Source organism: Gopherus flavomarginatus, chromosome 1, assembly GCF_025201925.1.
Source record: "Gopherus flavomarginatus isolate rGopFla2 chromosome 1, rGopFla2.mat.asm, whole genome shotgun sequence".
Taxonomy (NCBI): Eukaryota; Metazoa; Chordata; order Testudines; family Testudinidae; genus Gopherus; species Gopherus flavomarginatus.
This window is the reverse complement of record NC_066617.1, coordinates 357,432,524-357,454,419: the sequence shown is the minus strand read 5'-3', so window position 1 is coordinate 357,454,419 and position 21,896 is coordinate 357,432,524. Positions and strand designations below refer to the sequence as shown.

Sequence of the window (21,896 nt, the reverse complement as noted above, 5' to 3'; positions counted from 1 at the left end):
AAGGAAGCAGGAAATATCAGAATTCTCATGATAGAGTCTGTGCTGGCAACATTTCCAGCCCAGCTCTGCAGAATCATAGATCTAGATTCATAGATTAGATTTCCAGAAAAGACCATTAAATCAACTGGTCTGACCCCCTGTATATATCACAGGCCCTTAAATTTCACCGTTACCCCTGCATAACTTGTGTTTGGCTAAAACATGTCTTCCATTAAGGCATCCAGTGTTGACCTGAAGACATCAAGAGATGGAGAAACTTCCCTTCGTAGTTTGGTCCAATGGTTAAAACACAGGATGTTTCAACAAGCATCCAATCTCTTTGATGCTTCTTTGAGCTGAAGCACCAGTCAGATACGGTTTGTGTAAGCATCCAAATCAAATCTCAGTTCTGAATGGTATGAGCTTATCTAGCTATTAGTAAACAGCTGTTAAGGTGGTCATCACCAGGGTTGAACCAGAGACTTCCAGGGCTCCAGCATGAGCTGAAAGACAAAGGCTTCAATTCTGCTTTCACTGAAGTTAAAGCAAAACTTCCATTGAGTCAAGCCCTAGGTCTCCACGGTGGCAGCTGTAGCAGATTCACAGTGACATTTTCAGTAAGGCACGAAATTCTACACTTGCCATGGAAGGCATGACCTAGCATGTATGTTGTATGGCATCCTCCCTGCGGATACAGGTGCTGGTCAGAATTGTACCACAGGCAAAACCGGTCCTGGGGCATGGAATGTGTGTGCTGCATACATGGATGGCAGACTCCTTCCCTCTGTGGCTGAGGGGGACATGACACACACTGACAAGTGGGTGATAGTAGCATCAGCTTACCAGATATGAGTTGAACCCATCATTCACAGAGTCTGCTGACTGAACTGTGCTGCTGCCACCATGCTGGGGGTATTCGTAAGTCTCACAAGAAGAAGCTGAAACACAAATCATGGATTCACAATGCACACAGTGCCTGTTTGCGACTCCTCTAGTTCTAATAGTGCCTCAACACATGTAGCCCTCAACAGCTCACCTTTAACTATGCTATACAGTAAATGATGTGTGTTTAGGTTAGCAGAGCATGGGTAGCTGGGCAAGGAGTTCTGAAACTGTATAAATCTTCTCTCTTTTTTTTCTATCCCATCTCAGACAGCTCGGTCTAACTACTCCACAGCCATTTTATTCATTTACCCTCACTGACGGCTAGTGAGGGCGGTAACAGCATTTGGCTGCAGCTGACCTAGCTCAGTCTGGAATGGGGGTCCTGGAGGGAAAGGCCTCACCTTACATTAACTATTCTCCTCAGCCAGTTAGTTCCTTGCAGCTTTACAATTAACATTTTAAAAGTGCATGGTCATGTGTGTGTCCAGCTGGAGATGGCCCGACTCTGATTTTCAGAGGTGCTGAAAAACCACAGCTCCAGTCAAAGTCAACAGGAGCTGCAGCTGCTCTGGAGTGATGAAAATCAGGCCTGGAGGGAACTGAAAATTACCTTTAGTTGTCTCAGGTTGGGTGCCCAAACTTTGAGGCTTCCAAAATCAGTGGCAATTTTTGAAAACTTTGGCCATAAATTGAATTAAAAGTCAAATGTACCGGCAGGAGTTGCAAAAACTATGAATGGCGGCGTTTTGATCTAGATCTGAACTTTCCCAATGTTTGGGGGTGACTGAATCTGGGGTTTTGGGTCAGCCCTTTATACAGACAAGCACCAACGGCAGAATTTGGACATACCCAAAAATTCAGGGGTGTTCATATACGCCACAAGCCCATCCCCTGAATATGTAGCACCGGCTCCTCAGTTCAAATAAACCAGTGCAGCTCCATTGATTTCGGCTGATTTACAAAGGCTGAGCATCTGGTCCCACGTCTCTCTAATGAAGTCAGCATCTTCGGCTGTACTGTCCAACTTGATATCTGGGGAAAAGACGCCTTGCCCCACCATACACCCCATTTAAATGTAACACTTACCTCGATGTAGTCTGCTGTTCTCCACAGCTGGTAACGTGTTCCTCCTGGGAATGGTAGCCGCCACAGAGACCATCCCTAGGCTTTCACCGTTCGAAGGGTGCTGCTGGGGGCTGCCCCACCGTGACTCCATCTGCCCTGGTTTAGGGGGCCGGGGTGGGGGAGCAGCGGGTGAATCACTGGAGGCCACGGCCAGTGTGTTGTGGTTCTTGTCCAGCGTGAATGTCCTTGGGATCTGGTATACGGAGTGAGGGGTGACGGGGACGTCATAGGAGTCCGTGGAGAGCTCCCCAAACTCCTTGCACAGGGTGTTGTTGGGAGTCTTAAAGGTATAGACCTCCTCGTTATCCGTGTCAGAGCCCGTGAGGCTGGCTTTGGTGTGAGTGTAAGAGCCAAAGCTCCGCGGGAGGTCATAGGCACTGTCCCTGAGCGCCGAATTGTGTCTGCTGGGCTTTGGCAAGCTGTAGAATCCATGGACTTGCCCGCCGACCCCGTTCACACAGTGTCCATTGCCCTGGGAGAGCTTCTGAACGGCTGTGTCACTCCTCATGAAGAACGAGGACCTTGTGGCTTGGGAGAAACTGGCGCTCCTAGGAAAGAGGAGAGAGTGTGGCTTAGCTTTCTGAGGCAGTGTGGTCAATGGCTACAGCAGGGGTCTGGGAGTCAGGAGAGCCACTGACTAGCTGGGTGACCATGGGCAAGTCACATGCTACACTCCCTGTGCCTCCAGCGCTGCCCAGAGGATTCAGGGGGCCTGGGGCAAAGCAATTTTGGGGGCCCCTTCCTTAAAAAAAGTTGCAATACCATAGAATACTATATTTTTGTGGGGGCCCCTATGGGGCCCAGGGCCTGAGGCAAATTTCTCCACTTGCCCCCCTCCCCTCTGGATGGTCTTGTGTGCCTCCCCAGCCTGTACAAGTGGATAAAGACACCTGCCTCACTTGGCTCCACCACAGAGCGAAATCCCCTGAGAGGAAACCTGGGGGCAGCAACAGGAGGGGAGGAGGAAGGGAATTCAGAGGCACAGAGCTTTCAGGGTTAACTTGGGATCTGAGGTGTAGGGGGGTCAGACCTCTGGCTGTGTACTAGGTTGGGCAAACACCACCTCCCTGATGGTATGATTCAAAGCCCTTCCCTGTGGAAGGAATGACTTGGTTGTGACAGAATGCACTCCTGTGTTCACACCCTTTTGTTATCATTTTTGTACAAAGTATGCCTTGTGAGGTACCATTGGAAAACTCATAATTTGTGGGTCAGTATTGTCCTGATAAAATATGTGGGGCAACATTGTATGTGAAGTTATAAGATTTCCCTATGTGATGTTATTAACCTATGTTCCAAACCCCACCCAAACAGAAGTTGGCAAACAGGTCTGTCCGAAAAGAAAGGAAAGTATGCTTCGCTTAATCTGCATTTAAGCAGTAAACAGAGTAATCAAACAGGGAGGGAAAACAAAGGAAGTTCAAACACGTGGAAAAAAAACCCAGCAGGGAACATCCTTCCACATAGATTCTGTGTCTCTTGGGTCTCAGCTGGAAATGTTTTTCAAGAGAGGGTCTAAACCTATAAAAAGGGACAGGACACTCCCCGCCAGCACCTGTCTCTCTCTCTTTCTCCCTGTCCAGTGCATTCACTGCACCTGAAGAGAAAAAGGAAGCAGCTGGTAGACTCCAGGGGAGAGGTCCTGACGTAAAGAGTTTGGGCAGTAAGCCTGCTGAAATCATGCGGTGAGAAAACTTTGCTTTGAATCTAATATAGTTTCTTAACTTAAGCATTAGGAGGAGTTTTATCTTTATTTTTCCTGTAACCATTTCTGATTTTTATGCCTCATTACATGCACTCTCTTAAAATTTCTCTCTTTGTAGTTGATAAACTTCTTTTATTGTTTTATCTAATCCATTGTGTTTAATTTGAAATATCTGGGTCACTCCCATTGGGGTAGCAGGCTGTGTTCCCTCTAAGGTGTGTGCCTGTGTGGCCGCACAGAAGTCCATCAAGGGCTGCACACCAGCAGCGCTGGCACGCAGGATGTGTAGGATGGGTGGGGGCAGTGGGGTGTGGTGGGGGGTGGTTATGGGAGTTTGGAGGACCTTAGGGCATGCAGGGCATCCTGACCCTCGTCCTGGTTCTGTGGTGGGGATGAGAGAGATATCTCTCTCCCAGACCGAACTCTGTGGCTGCAGTGGGGACGGGAGAGATGTCTCTCTCCCAACTCTGGGGCTGGAGGAGTCCTCTCTCACTCTGCTGCAACCCCAGAGCTGGGGGAGCCTTGTGAGTCAAGAGACTTGGCTCTTTCCCCAGCTCAGCCATTAAGTTTCTGTGAGGCCTTGGGAAGTCACCTCAACCCACATTGTGCCTCAGTTTCCCCATGGGAATAATGATCTTGACCTTCCTCTGTAAAACACTTTGAGATTTATAAATGAAAAGCACTAAATATGGCTGGCTTTTAGATTTGTGTTTTTAAAGGAAATTACCAAAACTAGGACTCCTGGAAATATTTTTGTGACTGTTTTTGTCGGATTTCCAATGGCAACAATTCCCTGTTGTGGATTTAAACCTCCCCTAGCAGTGTTTGCAAAGCTTTTTGTGGGCAGGAGGACAGGTGGTTTATTTAGGGGGGTGATGCTGCAAAGTATTACTCCTGTAGCTGTTAGTCATGTGAGTCGCCTCATGGAAGGAAGTGGGAGAAGTTCATGTGAAGTGAAAGTTTGCCTGAGCCCATTGTTTGTAAAGTGCTGTGTAAATTTACAGAGCCGTGTGTGTTAATAACTGAGACATTGGAACACTGTATGTGTGCATGAGAATCTGAAGGTGAACTTTACTGTGCTACTTTAATCGTCCAAGATAATCCAGTGTAAAAATGTAAATGACATGAAGATTGAATAGTCTATAGGACTTTTAAAGTGCTTTGTATTGTTAATACAAGAGGATGGTAGTAAGGGGAATTTGTGTTCTTAAAAATTATTTTGAGCCTTAGCGTCCTGATTTAAAAAGAAACATTTACTTTGATTTTGAATATTGTGGTATTATATTTTACATTTAGATGAGACCTTTACAGATGAAGCCCTGTCTGAACATTAAATATCTCAAGCATTTTGCATAAGAGGAAAAGATTCTTCCTATCCAAAATTCCCCTTCTCTTTCCAAACTACTGCACAGTGCTCTCCGTGCTGTTGGCCTAGCTGGCTGCTGACTTTCCTCCCCAGAGGTGGCTGCATTTCAGCATTTATATGTCTAGTTTGTGAAGCATGTACTGATCCTTGTGGAAGGAGGCGTAGGAATGAACAGATAGGTACTGCAGACGTCACCTGAAGACAGAACTTCCCTAAGACCCAGCTAGGTGCTAGTAGTAGGATGTTCTGAGCTCTTGGTGGGATAAAGGCTGCCATGAAAGTACAGCGGTGATGGCGCACATCTGCACATAACAAAATTCATTCTGCATATGGATGGAAAAAATTAGAGGGAACATTGGTAGCAAGTTGCGTGCATATTATTCCCTTAAAGCAGTGTTTCCCAAACTCAGGGCGCTAAAGCCCCTGGCAGGCCGGGCCGGTTTGTTTACCTGCCGCGTCGGCAGGTCCAGCCGATCGCGGCTCCCACTGGCCACGGTTCGCTGCTCCAGGCAGCTCCCATCGGACAGGACCAGTAAACTGTGGCCAGTGGGAGCCGCGATCAGCCAGACCTGCGGATGTGGCAGGTAAACAAACCAGCCCGGCCTGCCAGGATCTTTCCCTAAACAAGCGGCATCCCGAGTTTGGAAAACACTGCTTTAAAGGAATAATGGACTTAATATATTTGTATGGTCCAGGATTGGGCTTGGCAGTACATGATATACATTTCTGGGGGAAGATCAGGGGCTGGGGGTGTGTTGAGGTCACTCTACAGCATAACCCAGGCTGGTAGGAGTCAAGGTGTGGTTGGCTGGCTGGCTGCAGCACACACAGACATCGCTGGGAGTGACTTGCATGCTGGAGGCTATTTGTGAGCAGTCCAGGCTGGAGGCTACAGCAGCAAGGCATGGTAAAGGGAACCCCAGGTTAGAGGGCAGGGATGATGCATTAGTCTGGAGTGTACCCTGGTATGTTACAATGGTCCAGTATCATTGTTTGGTAGCTGCTAGTGCCCCTGCATCTTGTCGCAGAAGCACTGGCCCATTTCCCTGCTTCTCTTTAATAATGTAACATTGGCCTGATGTTCTCATAGCATTATGCAGGGTTCCAGCCCTACGCCAATGGCAGCAGCACAGATAAAACCCAGCCCACTCTAAATATTCCAGGGGGGTTGTCTTAATTGCAGGCTCTTGCAGAAGCCTAAGCACAGCCCTTAACCTCTGCCTTTCTAGCAGCTCGTAGCCTGCCTGGGATGCCCACTGGCTCTGATGGGTGCATGGAGCAGCTACACAACTGGGCCTTAGTTCAGCTAGATCAGTCCCTTAATTCAATTAGTGACTATTCCAAAAGGGCAACTTTTGCATCTTTCCTTAAAATACTCTTCCATCTGCAAATAGCCTCTGCCTTCTTCTCACCATCTGTTGCTCTCCCTCACCTATACGTGCTTATGTTTATTTTGTATAACTCAGACGGAAAGCTCTTGAAAGCAAGATGCCTTTAGCTGGGCTTGCAAAGCACTGTGTCAATCTGCAGTGCTATAGACATGGGTGTTCAAAATAATACCAACACACAAGCAAATCTAGTAGGCATAGAGGACTGCTTGGTTGTTGCTGTGCTATGTTGCACTGCATGCTATGGTCATGCTGAATATCAGGTAGACTTCCAACCCTTCTGCTCGTTGGATTTCAGTGGCCCATTTCTGTATAACTTGGTGACAGGACAAACAAGGGTTGCAAGCAATATAACAAATATCTGTAGGGTGCAACCCCAAAGAAGAAGAGGATTTATTTAGGGTGATCCAAGAGGGGGCAACTAGAAGAAAAGGGATGAAATTTGGCAAAGGCAAATATAGGCCGGAGACAGAGAAACATAACCCGCCTGGTCTCTAGGATGCAGATGACATACAAAGAGAATGGCTGGAAGCCCCATCACCTGCGACATTCCATGCTGGAGACAGAACAGCTGATCCATACATCCAGGTGCTTATGGGGTTGTAATTGGGTGCTGCGAGCTTGAGATGCTTCTGTCATCACCACACATTATCAGTTTAAACTGCATAGGTGTCAGCACTAGAGCTAGACAAAACTTTCACAACATCACACCAAACCAAGGGGAAAGCTGATAGCGCCACCTATAGGTAAAAACAACAAGGAGTCCTTGTGGCACCTTAGAGACTAATCAATTCATTTGCCACTTCTAAGGCCTGGTCCACACTACGAGTTTATACAGAATTTAGCAGCATTAAACCGAATTAACCCTGCACCTGTCCACACAGCGAAGCCCTTTGTATCAATATAAAGGGCTCTTAATACTGATATCTGTACTCCTCCCCGACGAGGGGAGTAGCACTGAAATCGGTATTGCCATGTGGGATTAGAGTTAGTTTGGCCGCAATTCGACGGTATTGGCCTCCGGGAGCTATCCCACAGTGCACCATTGTGACCGCTCTGGACAGCAATCTGGACTCGGATGCACCGGCCAGGTAGACAGGAAAAGCCCCATGAACTTTTGAATTTCATTTCCTGTTTGCCCAGCATGGAGAGCTGATCAGCACAGGTGACCACACAGAGCTCATCAGCACAGGTAACTATGCAGTCTGAGAATTGAAAAAGAGCTCCAGCATGGACCGCACAGGAGGTACTCGATCTGATTGCTATATGGGGAGAGGATTCCGTGCTGACAGAACTCCGTTCCAAAAGACGAAATGAAAAAACATTTGAAGCTCTCCTGGAGGTACTCCAAAAGCCTTTGCAGAAGGTTTCTGGGCAGCGCAGCCTTATTCCATCCTCCATGGTAGGACACTTGACCACGCCATGCATGTAGCAAGTAATCTGGTATCATTGCATGACAAAGCCTAGCAGCGTATGGTCCTGGTGTTTGCTGGCATTCAAGCAACATCCATTCTTTATCTCGCTGTGTTATCCTCAGGAGAGTGATATCGTTCAAGGTAACCTGGTTGAAATATGGGAATTTAATTAAGAGGACAGAGATGGCCATTCCTACTGGGCTATTTGCCTTGTGGCTGAAAAGAAATCCTTCCCTGCAGTTAGCCAAGCAGGGGGAGGAGGGGAGGGTGATTGGCCCTGAGCTTTTTTGCGTTTGGCTAGCAGGGATCTTCCCTGCTACCAGCCACGCGGTGGGCGGGGGGGAAGCGATCATTCCAGAGAATTGGATGGGGGGGGCGTGATTTCTGCTGCTGCATGTTAACAGGAAAGAAGCAGCACTCAACGGGCTTTGCTTGCTATTTGGGAAAGGAGGGCGCTGGATATGTGAAGGCTGAAGAACCCGAAAAACAATGGCTTACCATGGCCACAGGCAGGCCGAATTCTGCTGCCCGGACCAGTGTCTGTGATCTCTAACACCAAAGCCGCAGGCACTCAATATTAAGATGCAAAATGAGACCTTGTACTGAAATCACATGTGCTATGTAAGGTGAATAGTGTTGTTCACCGTGAAAGAGTATAACCATTGTTCTGTAAAATGTATCTTTTTAAATACTTCTCTCCCTTTTTTCCCTCCCTCCTCCAGCTGCAAATTTTTCAAGCCTCCCTCCTCTGTCCCGAAGGCTCTCTCAGATAAGGCGGCGGAAAAAGAAGACGCGAGACGAAATGTTCTTGGAAATCATGGAAGTGACCCGCAATAAAAGAGCTCATCTGAATGAGTGGATGGACATGGTATCAAAGTACAGGAAAGATGCTAGTGACTGTGAGGACAGGAGGGATGAACGTGAGGAGAGGAGAGATGCTTGAGATGAGAGGTGGCAGCAGGAAGATCAGCAGTGGCAGGACGCAACGCTGGGGTTGCTGCGTGATCAAACTGACATGCTCCAGTGTCTGGTGGAGCTTCAGGAACGGCAGCAGGATCACATAGTGCCGCTGCAGCCCCTGTATAACCCCCTCCCTCTTCCCCAAGTTCCATAGCCTCCTCACCCAGACGAGTAAGAATGCATGGGGGGAGGCTCCGTGCACCTGCCCACTCAACCCCAGTGGACAGCCCAACCAAAAGGCTGTTATTATTTTGAAATTTTTTTAGTGGCCTTTTCCTTCCCTCCTATCCTCCTCCCAAACCACACCCGGGCTACCTTGTCAGTTCTCTCCCTCTTTTTATAGTTAATTAATAAAGAATACATGATTTTTAAATGAGAGTGACTTTATTTCCTTAGAAAGCAAGCTGTGATCGAAGGGGGAGGGTGGGTTGCTTACAGAGAATGAATCAATCAAAGGGGCGGGTTTTCATCAAGGAGAAACAAACACAACAGTCACACCGTACCCTAGCCAGTGATGAAACTGGTTTTTAAAGCTTCTCTGATGTTCACTGCTTCCTGGTGTGCTCTTCTAATCGCCCTGGTGTCTGGCTGCGCGTAATCAGCAGCCAGGTGATTTGCCTCAGCCTCCCACCCCGCCATAAAGGTCTCCCCCTTACTCTCACAGAGATTGTGGAGCACACAGCAAGCAGCAATAACAAAGAGGATATTGGTTTGGCTGAGGTCTGAGCGAGTCAATAATGTGCACCAGCGTGCCTTTAAACGGCCAAATGCACATTCTACCACCATTCTGCACTTGCTCAGCCTGTAGTTGAACAGCTCCTGACCACTGTCCAGGCTTCCTGTGTATGGCTTCATGAGCCATGGCATCAAGGGGTAGGTTGGGTCCCTCAAGAGAACTACAGGCATTTCAACATCCCCAACTGTTATTTTCTGGTCTGGGAAGTAATTCCCTTGCTGCAGCCGTTTAAACAGAGTAGTGTTCCTGAAGAAGCGAGCGTCATGAACCCTTCCCGGCCATCCCAAGTGGATGTCGGTGAAACGTCCCTTGTGATCCACCAGTGCTTGCAGCACCATTGAAAAGTACCCCTTGCAGTTTATGTACTGGGTGCCCTGGTGCTCCAGTGCCAAGAGAGGGATATGGGTTCCATCTATTGCCCCACCACAGTTAGGCAATCCCATTGCAGCAAAGCCATCCACTATGACCTGCACATTTCCCAGAGTCACAACCTTTCGTAGCAGCAGCTTAGTGATTGCTTTGGCTACTTGCATCACAGCAGCCCCCACAGTAGATTTGCCCACTCCAAAGTCACAAAGCTCCATGAAAATGACCTTACGCATGCGAAAGTTTCGCAGTTACTGGGAATTGTCCCACATCTGCAACACTATGAGGTCCCACCAGTCTGTGCTTGTTTCCTGGGCCCAAAATCAGCGTTCAATGGCTAGAACTTGCCCCATTACCAGCATGATCTCCAATATGCTGGGGCTCGCGGTTTGAGAGAATTCTGTGTCCATGTCCTCATCACTCACGTCGCCGCTCTGTCGTAGCTGCCTCCTCCTTGCCTGGTTTTGCAGGTCCTGGTTCAGCACAGACTACACGAGAATGTGCAAGGTGTTTACAACGTCCATGATTGTTGTCTTGAGCTGAGCAGGGTCCATGCTTGCTGTGCTATGGCATCTGCACAGTTCACCCAGGATAAAAGACGCAAAACGTTTGTCTGCCGCTGCTTTCACGGAAGGAGGGGTGAGGCTGTACCCAGAACCACCAGCAACAATGTTTTTTGCCCCATCAGGCACTGGGATATCAACCCAGAATTCCAGTGGGTGGGGGAGATTGCGGGAACTATGGGATAGCTATGGGATAGCTACCCACAGTGCAACGCTCCAGAAATCGACGCTAGCCTCTGTACATGGACGCACACCGCAGAATTAATGTGCTTAGTGTGGCCTCATGCACTCGACTTTATACAATCTGTTTTACAAAACCGGTTTCTGTAAAATCGGAACAATTCCGTAGTGTAGACATACCCTAAGTCTGTTAATGAGTGCCCAGGGAAATTGAAGTGCTGTCCTACTGGTTTTTGAATGTTATGATTCCTGATGTCAGGTTTGTGTCCATTTATTCTTTTGCGTAGAGACTGTCCTGTTTGGCCAATGTACGTGGCAGAGGGGCATTGCTGGCACATGATGGCATATATCACATTGGTAGATGTGCAGGTGAACAAGCCCTTGATGGTGTGGCTGATGTGGTTGGGTCCTATGATGGTGTCCCTTGAATGGATATGCGGACAGAGCTGGCAACGGGGTTTATTGCAGGGGTTGGTTCATGGGTTAGTGTTTCTGTTGTGTGGTGTGTAGTTGTTGTATGCCCAAATAAATTTGTTAGTCTCAAGGACTCCTCATTGTTTTTACTGATTCAGACTAACACAGTTACCCCTCTGAAACCTGTCACCTGTATGTAAGATCGTCCAAAGCTTTCCACTATAAAACTCTATTCGCAGTTGCTTATAACTTTGCTGAACTGAGAGCTGGACTCTCCTGTGCTTTCAGCACTTGCCTGTGTGGGCACCCTTAATTTAGTTACCCCTTCACATAACCCAAGAACCAGGGGTCACCCAATGAAATTAATAGGCAGCAGGTTTAAAACAAACAAAAGTAAGTATTACGTCACACAACACAGTCAACCTGTGGAAGTCCTTGCCAGGGGATGTTGTGAACACCAAAAATATAACTGGGTTCAAAAAAGAATTAGATAAGTTCATGGAGGATAGGTCCAACAATAGCTATTAGCCAAGATTATCAGGGATGCAACTCCACGCTCTGGGTGTCCAAAGCCTCCAACCGCCAGAAGCTGAGAGTGGAAGCCAGAGGAAGGAAACTCAATACATAGGTGCTGACTCTGTGGGTGCTCCAGGGCTGGAGAACCCACAGGAAAAAATTAGTGGGTGCTCAGCACCCACTGGCAGCAAAGCTCGGCTCAGCTCCTCCCGCTCCTGAGCACGCCATGTCCCCACTCCACCTCCTCCCTCCCAGCGCTTCTTGCCCCCTCACTAACAGCTGTTTGGCGGCACTTAGGACTTTCCAGAAGGGAGGAGGAGGAGCAGGGATGCGGCGCGCTCAGGGGAGGAGGTGGAGAAGAGGCAGGGTGGGGTGGGGACTTGGGGGAAGGGGATGGAATGGGGCAGGAAGTGGGTGGGCCTGGGGTGGGAAAAGGCGGGGTGGGGTGGTGACTTTGGGGAAGGAGTGGAATGGAGGTGGGGCAAGGGCGGTGCAGGGGTGGGAAGAGGCAGGGCAGGGGCAAGGCCAGGGGCAGGGGGCGTCAAGCACTCACCAGGCAGAGGGGAAGTCGGTGCCTATGACTCAATAATTGCCCTGTTCTGTTCATTCCTCCTGAAGCATCTGGTACTGGCCACTGTCAGAAGACAGGATCCTGGACTAGATGGACCGTTCTTATGTAATCCTGGCATTTCCTAACTTTTCTGTGCTTGACTTTGCAACCTTAACCTTCTTTTAACAGTTTCTGGCTGCCTGTGATTATATCTATTATTTTCCTGTTATTGATACACATCATACAGCCTTGTGTTGCATCAATAACAGAGACATTAGGAGGAAATAATATTCAGTGGCATTAAGTACTATGGTTCAAGTGGTACAGTTGCACCAGGGCCAATGAGATTATGAGGCCCTAACCAGACAGAGCGACACTCCAGCACTTCAACTGGTGCACAGCATCATAATGCTGCTCATTCAGATTTTGCCCTGCCATCCCTCCATCAGAGAGAGGGGAGACCAGGCTGAATCTGAGTGGCACTATGATTGGGTGCGTGGGTGCTCAGGTTTGGTCTAGCTGTGGCCTGGCCAAATCTGAGCGAGTGGCCTTGCAACTTGGCACATGGAGTCGCAGCACCACTCATCACTCCAATTTGGCTTGTGCCATGTGAGAGCAGGGCAGACAATGGGCATTTGCGTAAAGGATGGATGGCTGGGATTGGGTGGAGCTGGCCTAGCCCACGCCAGAAGCAGGGGAGTGCACAAGGGAGGGCAAGCAGGGGCACGCCCCCCAGTAATCGATGGGAGCACAGAACTCATCCAGCCCTGGGACCGCAGCGGGGAGAGTGAGCTCCTTGGCCCTGGGGTTGTGGCAGGAACTGACAACCCCTCTAGTCCCAGGGCCATGGTGGGGAGAGAGAGCTCCTCCAAACCTGGGGCTGTGGCAGGAGCTGACAGCAGGTGCCCCTCCAAAAGCAACCAGGTTTAAATTCCTGCACACACCCCTGGTCGGGAGCAGAGCACTGAGCTGGGGGATCAGAGGTGCTGGTGTGACCCAGAAGATCCTGGGGGTGGTGGGTGAGGGGCTGGGGGGGAGTTGGTGGGCTATGGGGTGAGTGGGGAGTGTTGGGGGGCTGCAGGGTGAGGGTTTAGGGGTGAGTGGGGTATGTTGGGGGCAGTGCAGTGAGTTGTGGGTATTGTAGGGGAAATGGGGGATGTCGGGACTGGTAGGTAGTTTGGGGACAAAGAAAATTTTAGATTTCAAAATTGGGAAATGGGCCCCTAGCCTCTTCTGGAACCAGGGTCCTGTGTGGCTTGTTGTGCCACTGATAATAGTGTTCCAGAGAAGATTTTGCCTGCAGTAAATTACACAGGGGAGCTACAACTTGTTTCTGAGGTGCGTAACTTTTGTACACTGGGTGGGCAAGAGCCAGTGAGAAGATAGTTTTGTTTCTATTTTAAGGTCCGGGCACATCTCCCACAATGTGTGGTGATAAAGGTGCTGCTGTTCATAGAAACCATCAGAAGATGGCGCTAAGAAATAGACTCATTTGACAAAGACTGCGCATCACAAGACAATGCTGAATTACACTACGTGGATGCTCAGCCCTGGGAATTTGGTTCCTGGGTCCCGGCCGAGTATTTTGACTCTGACAGTGACTTACATCAGATGCCCCAGACTAATAGCTTTGCTTTGCCTTTCATCTGAGGATCTGAAAGTACTTTGCAAAGGTTAATTAGTCAGTTCCCCCTACTGCCGCTGTCACCTCGCTATTATTTTCCCTATTTTACAGCTGGGTAAGACCCAGAGAGGTTACATGGGAACAGTACCAAGGAGCCCTGACACCTTGCTCTGGGCTGTAACCATGCGTCAGGGAAGGAATTTTCTTCCAGACCCCTACTGGAGATCAGCTGATACCATGATCATGACAGTTGACAGCCCTTAATATTTTTCTCCTTGCTAAATGTACCTTCAGATGCTTCTCTGGGCATTCAAAATATTTCTATAGAGTCCAGGTTAGAGCGGGACAACATTTTTTGAGTGTAACTTTTTCTAGCGAAAAATGTTGATTTGGTGACACGAAATGTTTTGTGAATTCATGTGCTGAAAATGAAACACAAAAATTCTTAAAATCTGGACATGTTTCATTTCTACCTTTTCAAAATGAAATGTTTCAATATTTTCAGTTGGAAGCAACTTTTTGTTTAGAAATTTCCTATAATTCTACTTTTAAAAACAATTCAGACCCAATTTAAAAGGCTCACGTTCAAAACAAAACAGGTTGTTCAACTCAAAACAAAGTTTTGTTTTACTTTTCGATTCGGTCAACATTTAAAAAATAATTGTATCCACTTCAGCCTGAAACTATTTTCCCCCACCCCCCTCTCCAATTTTTCAGACTTATCAGTGAACCGAAAAATCCATTATTAGCACAGCGCTAGACCAGGTCACTGGTGTAAGGGACGGTCTTATTCCTACTCCAAGGATGTCTAGCCCTTGTTATCTCTCCTCTTTGTCTCAGATTCCTCTGTCACTAGGCTTGCAGAGGATGTGTGCAGAATGGTCTTTAGTCTCCAAGAGGCATCTAAGAGCTGGATCATGAGGAGGGTTATTTATAATGTTTCGTTAATTCCATCTGAAGCAAAACATTTTTATTGTTAGTGAAAGAGAGATGCAGCAGGGCAATTCTGTAGGGAGTCAGGAGAAGCCCCCGATCCCAGTAATCCAGTTTGCTGTGACCTTTACTCTCCTCTCATTCTCTCAGTGGTCCCGCCTCACTGCTTATACTCTGCAAACCGGCTCTCCACTGTTTAAGGCAGCCCTTCCGGCTGGGAGGTGGGATGGCTGCCATTCTCCCATAAATACTGCACTGAACGCGGCTGACAGCTGTGATGCAAACCAAGGCCTGGGTTACAGCAGGTTTGCACCATCACCATATGAAACGTCAGAAGGGTGTCAAACAGCAGGCAAATCCACCCATCCCTTGAAAAGGAAAAATGGTTATTTTGTCCAGAAAGCTTTGCTTAAAGGTTAAAACTGGAAACGATGGGTCAGATTCTTGCACTGTGGAGGGGCTAGAAAGCTGGGCAGTTTAGGATTTCTTTGGCTGGCATAGTCACTCTCAGCCATGCCAGCACAGGGGGCTTGGCCACAGTTCAGCTGCATGCTGGCAATCCCTATCATTGGAACAGCCCCCTGGAAGCCTTTACAGCTGGGTGTTATGTAGATGACCCCCAAGGCTGCTCTAAATTATGCCATGGGCCACTCCACCCCACAGCAGCTGTGGGGATCAGGGGAACATGAAGATAGTTTAGAGCCATCATTACCCTCTCTTCAGCTGCCTAGATCTACTGATGCGCTAAGGCTGACATCATGCCTTTGATCAAGGCACAATTCTCATTGATGTCAGTGATAGATACGTCAGATTAAGTGACTTGCCCAAGATCAGGTAGCCAATGCCCCGCCCCCGAATGCCTATGCTGTAGCAAACCACCAGCGCTCCCTCTGGATATAGCTTTGAGGGTGGAATATCATTGCTGATGTTATGGGATTTCTCCCATGTTTGCCCACAGACCTCCTACTGTACCTTGTATTTTCTGATTTTCGGCTCATACACTGGTGCAGGAAGAGATAGTCCTGTGGGGCGCTGGCAGACAAGGTAGTCTGGACGTGGTTGGCAGGTGAATCAAAAGTGAACAAGGTAGGTTGGCTGGAGTGGGCAGGAGCTGATGACTTGCGTTCTCTGAGCAGGTGGTGGTTGGAGCTGTTTAGCTCTGCTGGGGAGGAGCGTGGACCATGGCTCACCAAGGGAATGTTCCTCAGAGTGTCTATGTGAGAAAAATACAATGAGGATTATTAGCAAGCGAACAGCTAGCCCTTTCTAGCCATAGATCTACAAGCACCATACAAAGGCGGAGGAGGAAAGCAAGACATACAGTCGCCTACCCAAAAGCATTCACTGGGCGAAGGATAGAGGTGGGAATAGAACAGGAAGGTGTTCTACCCCCAGGCCACTGCCCCCCTGCCATTCAATTAGGCACTTACTTTCAGTCATCAAAGTTATACCTGTTGAGAGATCTCAGCTGTGAAGCACTTAAAAATAACACCGTGCAAAAGACACCAATCCAACGGCAGCTTTGCAGGCAATCCAACCACTGAATGGGCCACGGGAGTCTAAACTGTATTCTCACCTCCAGATCATGACTGAAACACATTGGCGGGGCAGCGTGGGCAAACTTGTGTTCCCACCATCCAGGTTGTGGATAAAGATGAGATTTAATTCTCCAGGTTGCCCATCTGGTGGTGCCTTTCACAAGCACTAATGATTCATGCCAACCTTGTCCTTAATAATTTGAACTTTAGATTCTTTAGGAAAATGCCCAGGCATTCAGAGAGAGGGAGATGGTTTTGCTTATGGTTATTAGTGACATAGTCATGCAGGAACCCATCATGTTCCTCAGTATAGGGAAACAGAGACAGTTATTGGTGCTGGCGTTAAGTTAGTGAGTATCTGCCGACCAAGCCACCGAGGTGATGTACACATACAAATACATCCAGGAACTGGAAACTTGGTCCAGTGGTGCAACGATAAGCTGGCAGCATCAAATGCCACCTTCTCTGTAGGGGAATATGGAGAAACAGGAGGAATTAAGGGGTCATGGAGTAAATGGACCGAGGGCCTGGTCATGTGCGGTGATGAAGGAGGTTTCTCAGCACTTGACAGGAATAGAATCCTGTTTATCCTCTTATTTATTCCAGTGAAAATCAGGAGACTGTTCCCTGAAGTCAACAAACCAGCATGAGAGGAGAATCAAATTCAGGGTCTCTGCTTAGGAAAGAACTAAATCAGGCTCCCACTGAAGGGCTCCCAAAGGTCTCCCTAAACAATAAGTTCTTTAGTTCCCAAGTTCTTGCCTTCAAGCTTAGCCCCAACTGACCCCGAGGAGGGAATACAAAAAGGAAGTGGCTGGCTGCATTTGCCTTGCTGGGACACCCTGAGGCGAGGGAGCCTGATTCTTCCCTGCCTTGGGTAGCCATTCACACTTGTGCACAGTGAGTCCACAACATTACCAGCATACAGTGGCAGCATTTTACACCCTTTTTTGTGCTCACTTTGCACAGGGATAAATGACTACACAAGGCACAAATCTGCTGGGAATCAGGCCCTAGCATCATCATGAACTCACTGGAACATCTGTTTATAAATGGGAGGTTTTAAATAATGAGTTGCGTTTCTCATCCAAAGAACTCCCCAGAGGCATTAGTGACAGGTGCTCAATACACTTCACCACACACCTGTCTGGGATCATTATTACATCCTAATTACAACAGGGTAAACTGAGGCACAGAGCAGTGATGTGTCTTGTCCAAGGTCACACACTGAGTCAGTGGCAGGGCAGGAAGGCATTCCAGAGTCCTGATTCTCCTCTCCTACGGGTTTTATGGTGTAACTCCATTGATTTTGATTTACACCAGGTGAAGTGGGAAGAGATGCAAGGCCTAACTCAAAGTCCCCTTCTCTAGCCGCTACCCAACACTGCCTCTGCATTGTTGTTTAAAGAGAAAATACGTTTTAAATACTAACTCTATTTCCACCCAGTGCCCCTATAGAGATCAAGAGCAATCCTGCTGCCGTCTCAGCTCTCCGATAAATGTGCTCCAAGAGCTTGAACAAGGCATGAATTTTTACAACCAGGCTGTAAGCCCCATAAAAATAAGGGATAATATATATTGGAAAAGCAGAGCCAGTTTAGTTAAAGTGGTTTCCAGGGCTCCCAGGTGAGGCACATAATCACAGTGCATATAAAACTCTAGTCATATGGTACTGAAGTCACCGTTTTTATAGCTGTGATTTTAACTAATGTAGTGTTGATGAGGAAAGTGCCTGATTGACAGTCCTGGGGAATTAAATTCTCTCTCCATGGAGCTGGCACAGCACAGTTGACAACGGTGCAAACTGCTCATTTGCCTCTACTGTGATCTGTCAGGACCATCCATAGGGATTAATAGATATTGATTATGATCAGCCGGTCTGTCTTTCTGCAGCACACAGGCCAAAGAACGTCACCCACTGATCTCCACACTGAGACTATAACTTCTTGTTTGAGCTGCAGCAGCTCTTTTACAAAGATACTCCAGTCTTGATTTGAAAAAGTTAAGTGATGGAGAATCTACCCCAGCCCAAGGTCAGTTGTTCCACTGTTACAAATTTGTACCTTATGAAAGGAGAGATAGACAGCTCAGTCTCCATGTCCATTCAATCCTTAACCTTTCTGCCCAGTGGGGCAGATAAGTGAGAGTTGTGATGGTGGGTTTGTGAAGTGGACACCTGTGCACTAAGATCTGGATTAGGATCACAGCCTTAGTTCACACACAGCACCACTTCTGAACCAAACAAGCTGCCTGCCAGACTATGTGCCCGACAGATAAATACACAGAGGAAACAGACTGCAAACTGCAAACAGTAATTTTTGCCCAGGGAAAACTCCCAGTGAAGTCAAGAAATGGAGCCCACTGGTTGGTAGTGTTACCCCATTTTGACCCAAGTGGCTAATCAAAGCCTGTGAGTGTTCCAGTTGGGACGAGAAACAGATGATAGAGGCTGATATTTCTTTGATGCAATCTTGTTTATTTACAAGGAATGTACAAAGTGCTGCTTCTCCAAACACAGGAGGAACCCAAACCAGGGGATAGCTTTGTTGCTTACAGCCCTAAACCTCTGTAGACAGCATCAGACCCAAAAGCTCTCTCTTCCAGCTTCTTCCAGAGCTGTACCGTACTTACAGGCCTCTGCTTGAATTTACAATACCCAGCAAAAATTCTTCTGCCCACACAATCTAAAACTCTCGGGCAGGGTCACATAACCCTTTTGTCTTAGGTGGGGGATTGTGATTAATTTATCTGTACAGTTATGTTAACTGAAGAGTGCATTCACGTCCATTCATCTCAACAAGGTTTTAACTCAATCCTCAACAAGGTTTCACCTAGCTCACAACAGCATAGGCGCCAACTCCATGGGTGCTCCAGGGCTGGAGCACTCCCAGGGAAAACTTAGGGGGTGATCAGCACCCACCAGCAGCCAAGCTTCCCCCGCCCAGCCTCCCAAGTGCGCCGCATCCCCACTCCTCTCCCTCCCACCCAGCACTCCCCCCCCAACTGCCTAACAGCTGTTTGGAGGCATTTAGGACTTTCCCAGAGGGAGGAGGAGGAGCGGGGATGCGGCGCGCTCAGGGGAGGAGGCGGAGAAGGGGCAGGGACTTGGGGGAAGGGGGTGGAATGGGGGGGGAAGGGGGTGGGGACTTTGGGGAAAGGGTGAAATGGGGTTGGGATGAGGGCAGTGCAGGGGCGGAAAGAGGGGGGACATGGGCGGGGCGAGGAGCAGGAGGGTGGGTTGAGCACCCACTGGGCAGAGGGCAAGTCGGTGCCTATGCATAACAGTATTATAATAATTATTATTTACAGAGCACCCAAAGGTGTGTTAGGTGCTTTGGGCCAGATCTTTAAAGATATTTAGGTACCTAATGATGGAAATAGGTGCCTAGTGGGATTTTCAAAAGTGTCTAGGCATCTAATTCCCCATGGGAGTTAAAAAGATGGCCTTTTGCAACCATGTAAGAAGGCAGAAGTTCAGACTCTGGTGCCCTGATACGCCTATTTTGTGCAGCTAGGGTTGCCAGGCGTCCAGTTTTCAACCGAAAAGGGACCCTGGAGGCTCAGGCCAGAGCCGCTGATCAGGCCGCTAATAGTCCAGTCAGCGGGGCAGCTTGGCTAAGGCAGGCTCCTTACCTGTCCTGGCTCTGCATGGCTCCCGGGAAGTGGCCAGCCTGTCCAGTTCCTAGGTGGAGGGGTGGCCAGGGGGGCTCCATGTGCTGCCTCCAGCCTGAGCATCAGCTCTGCAGCTCCCATTGGCCAGGAAACGCAGGCAATGGGAGCTGTGGGGGAGTGCATGTGGGCAAGGGCAGCAGACAGAGCCTCCGTGGCCAAACCTCCACCTAAGGGCCATAGGCACATGTTGCTGCTTCCGGGAGCCACCTGAGGTAAGTGCTGCCTGGAGCCTGCACCCTGCACCCCTCCTGCACTCCAAGGCACAGCCCCAGCCCTGAGCCCCCTCCCACACCCAAACTCCCTCCCAGAGCCTGCACCTCTCCTGCACCCCAATCCCCCGCCCTGAGCCCCCTCCGGTGCCCCAAATCCTTCATCCCCAGACCCACCCCAGAGCCCACACCCCTAGCTGGAGCCCTCATCCCCTTCAGTACCCCAACCCCCAGCCCCAGCCCTAAGCCCACTCCTGCACCCCAATCCCCAGCCCCAGCCCTGAGCCCACTCTTGTACCCTAAACCCCTCATCCCTGGCCTGCATCCCCAGCGTGAGCCCTCCTCCCCCCACACACCTACCCCCTGTCCCAGCCCAGAGCCCCCTCCCACACTCTGAACCCATTATCCCCACCCTAGAGCCCACACCCCCAGCTGGAGCCCTCATCCCCTCCAGTACCCCAACCCCCTGCCCCAGACCTGAGCCTACTCCTGAACCCCAATCCCCAGCCCTGGGCCCACTCCTGCACCCCAAACCCATCATCCCCAGCCTGCACCCCCATCCTGAGCCCTCCTCTCCCCACACCCCAACCCCAGAATCTGGCTCTTTGTCCTTGTGACACAACCAATAGAGAGAAGAAAAGTGACTCAGAAAAAGAATGGCCCCTCCTGAGGTGATTTTTCAGTCTTCTAAATCATGTCAAGGTACCAAATTGATCTGTCTGCTGATCTTTCACTTCTGATGTATTTCCCCCATCATACTGTGAACTTCTATTGAGACAGAAAAAGCACATTAGTAAAAGTCCGGGAGCGTGGCTCAACTTTATTGTGTGGTTTGTGCTAAACACAAAAATGATCAATATTTAACATTGACATTAATGGGGTTAGAGGAGAACTTAAAAAACCTAACTCTTGTTTTCTTTGCATGAGCATTAAAAATCCCTTGGTGTTTTCAGGGGAGTAGACAGTTGCCTCAGTGTCCTTGGACGCTTATCATTATTATTAAATATTTATGTTGCTATAGTAGCCAAAGACCCCAGTCAGAACTGGTACCCCACTGTATTGTAGACTCTGGAGATACAGTCCCTGCCCCGAAGCCCCTAGAATCTGTGAGCTTGGTTGCTGGCTGCATCAGCACTGGCATCAGCACTGGCACCAGCACAGAGGAAATGCAGTTTTTGCCTCCCCCTATTCAGTGCCTGCTGAGATGGGGGTGGCCTCTGGCTAGGGCATCCTAGATGACTTCACTGAGTTGCATGCCTTGCTTCAATGGCCTGTACGGGGCTTTGCAGGGGCACAGAATGGGCAGAGCACAGATCTACTCTGACTACATCCCAGATTCATCCTCTCCCCTCTCTGGCCTGTCCCTGCAACTGGGGCTGTTGCAATACAGGGTGCCCCTGCCCGGAGGTATTCCTCGGGGGGAATTTATGTCTGCCCCACAGCCCCTTTGCACCAGCCTAGCTGACATAAATGGGCTGCATGGCAATGATGCTGAAGACAGGCAGCATAGTAAAGGAGAGGGAGAAGGATAAAATCAAATTGTATCCTATTTTCTACACATACAGACAAGTCATCAGAACGGCCATACTGGGTCACAGCAATGGTCCATTCAGCCCAGTATCCTGACTTCCGACAGTGGCCAATGCCAGGTGCTTCAGAGGGAACGAACAGAACAGGAAATCATCAAGTGATTTCAGGAGAGTAGACAAGTGATTACCTGACACTTATTCTTAGCTTCTGGTAAACAGGGGCTAGGAACACTTCAGAGCAGG

The 21,896-nt window shown here is 48.9% G+C and overlaps 1 protein-coding gene across 3 annotated transcripts in view; it reads right to left on the bottom strand.

Moving 5' to 3' along the window:
- The window catches only part of GAB2 (GRB2 associated binding protein 2), a 186,642-nt gene that overhangs the window by 11,394 nt on the left and 153,352 nt on the right, over positions 1–21,896 (bottom strand). For all 3 annotated transcript variants that reach the window (XM_050941159.1, XM_050941176.1, XM_050941168.1), the window contains exons 3-5: positions 15,678–15,918; positions 1,951–2,537; positions 823–917 (exon numbers count right to left, since the gene is read on the bottom strand). In XM_050941159.1, the coding sequence (XP_050797116.1) occupies positions 823–917; positions 1,951–2,537; positions 15,678–15,918 (923 nt within the window). The remainder of the gene's footprint in view (positions 1–822; positions 918–1,950; positions 2,538–15,677; positions 15,919–21,896) is intronic.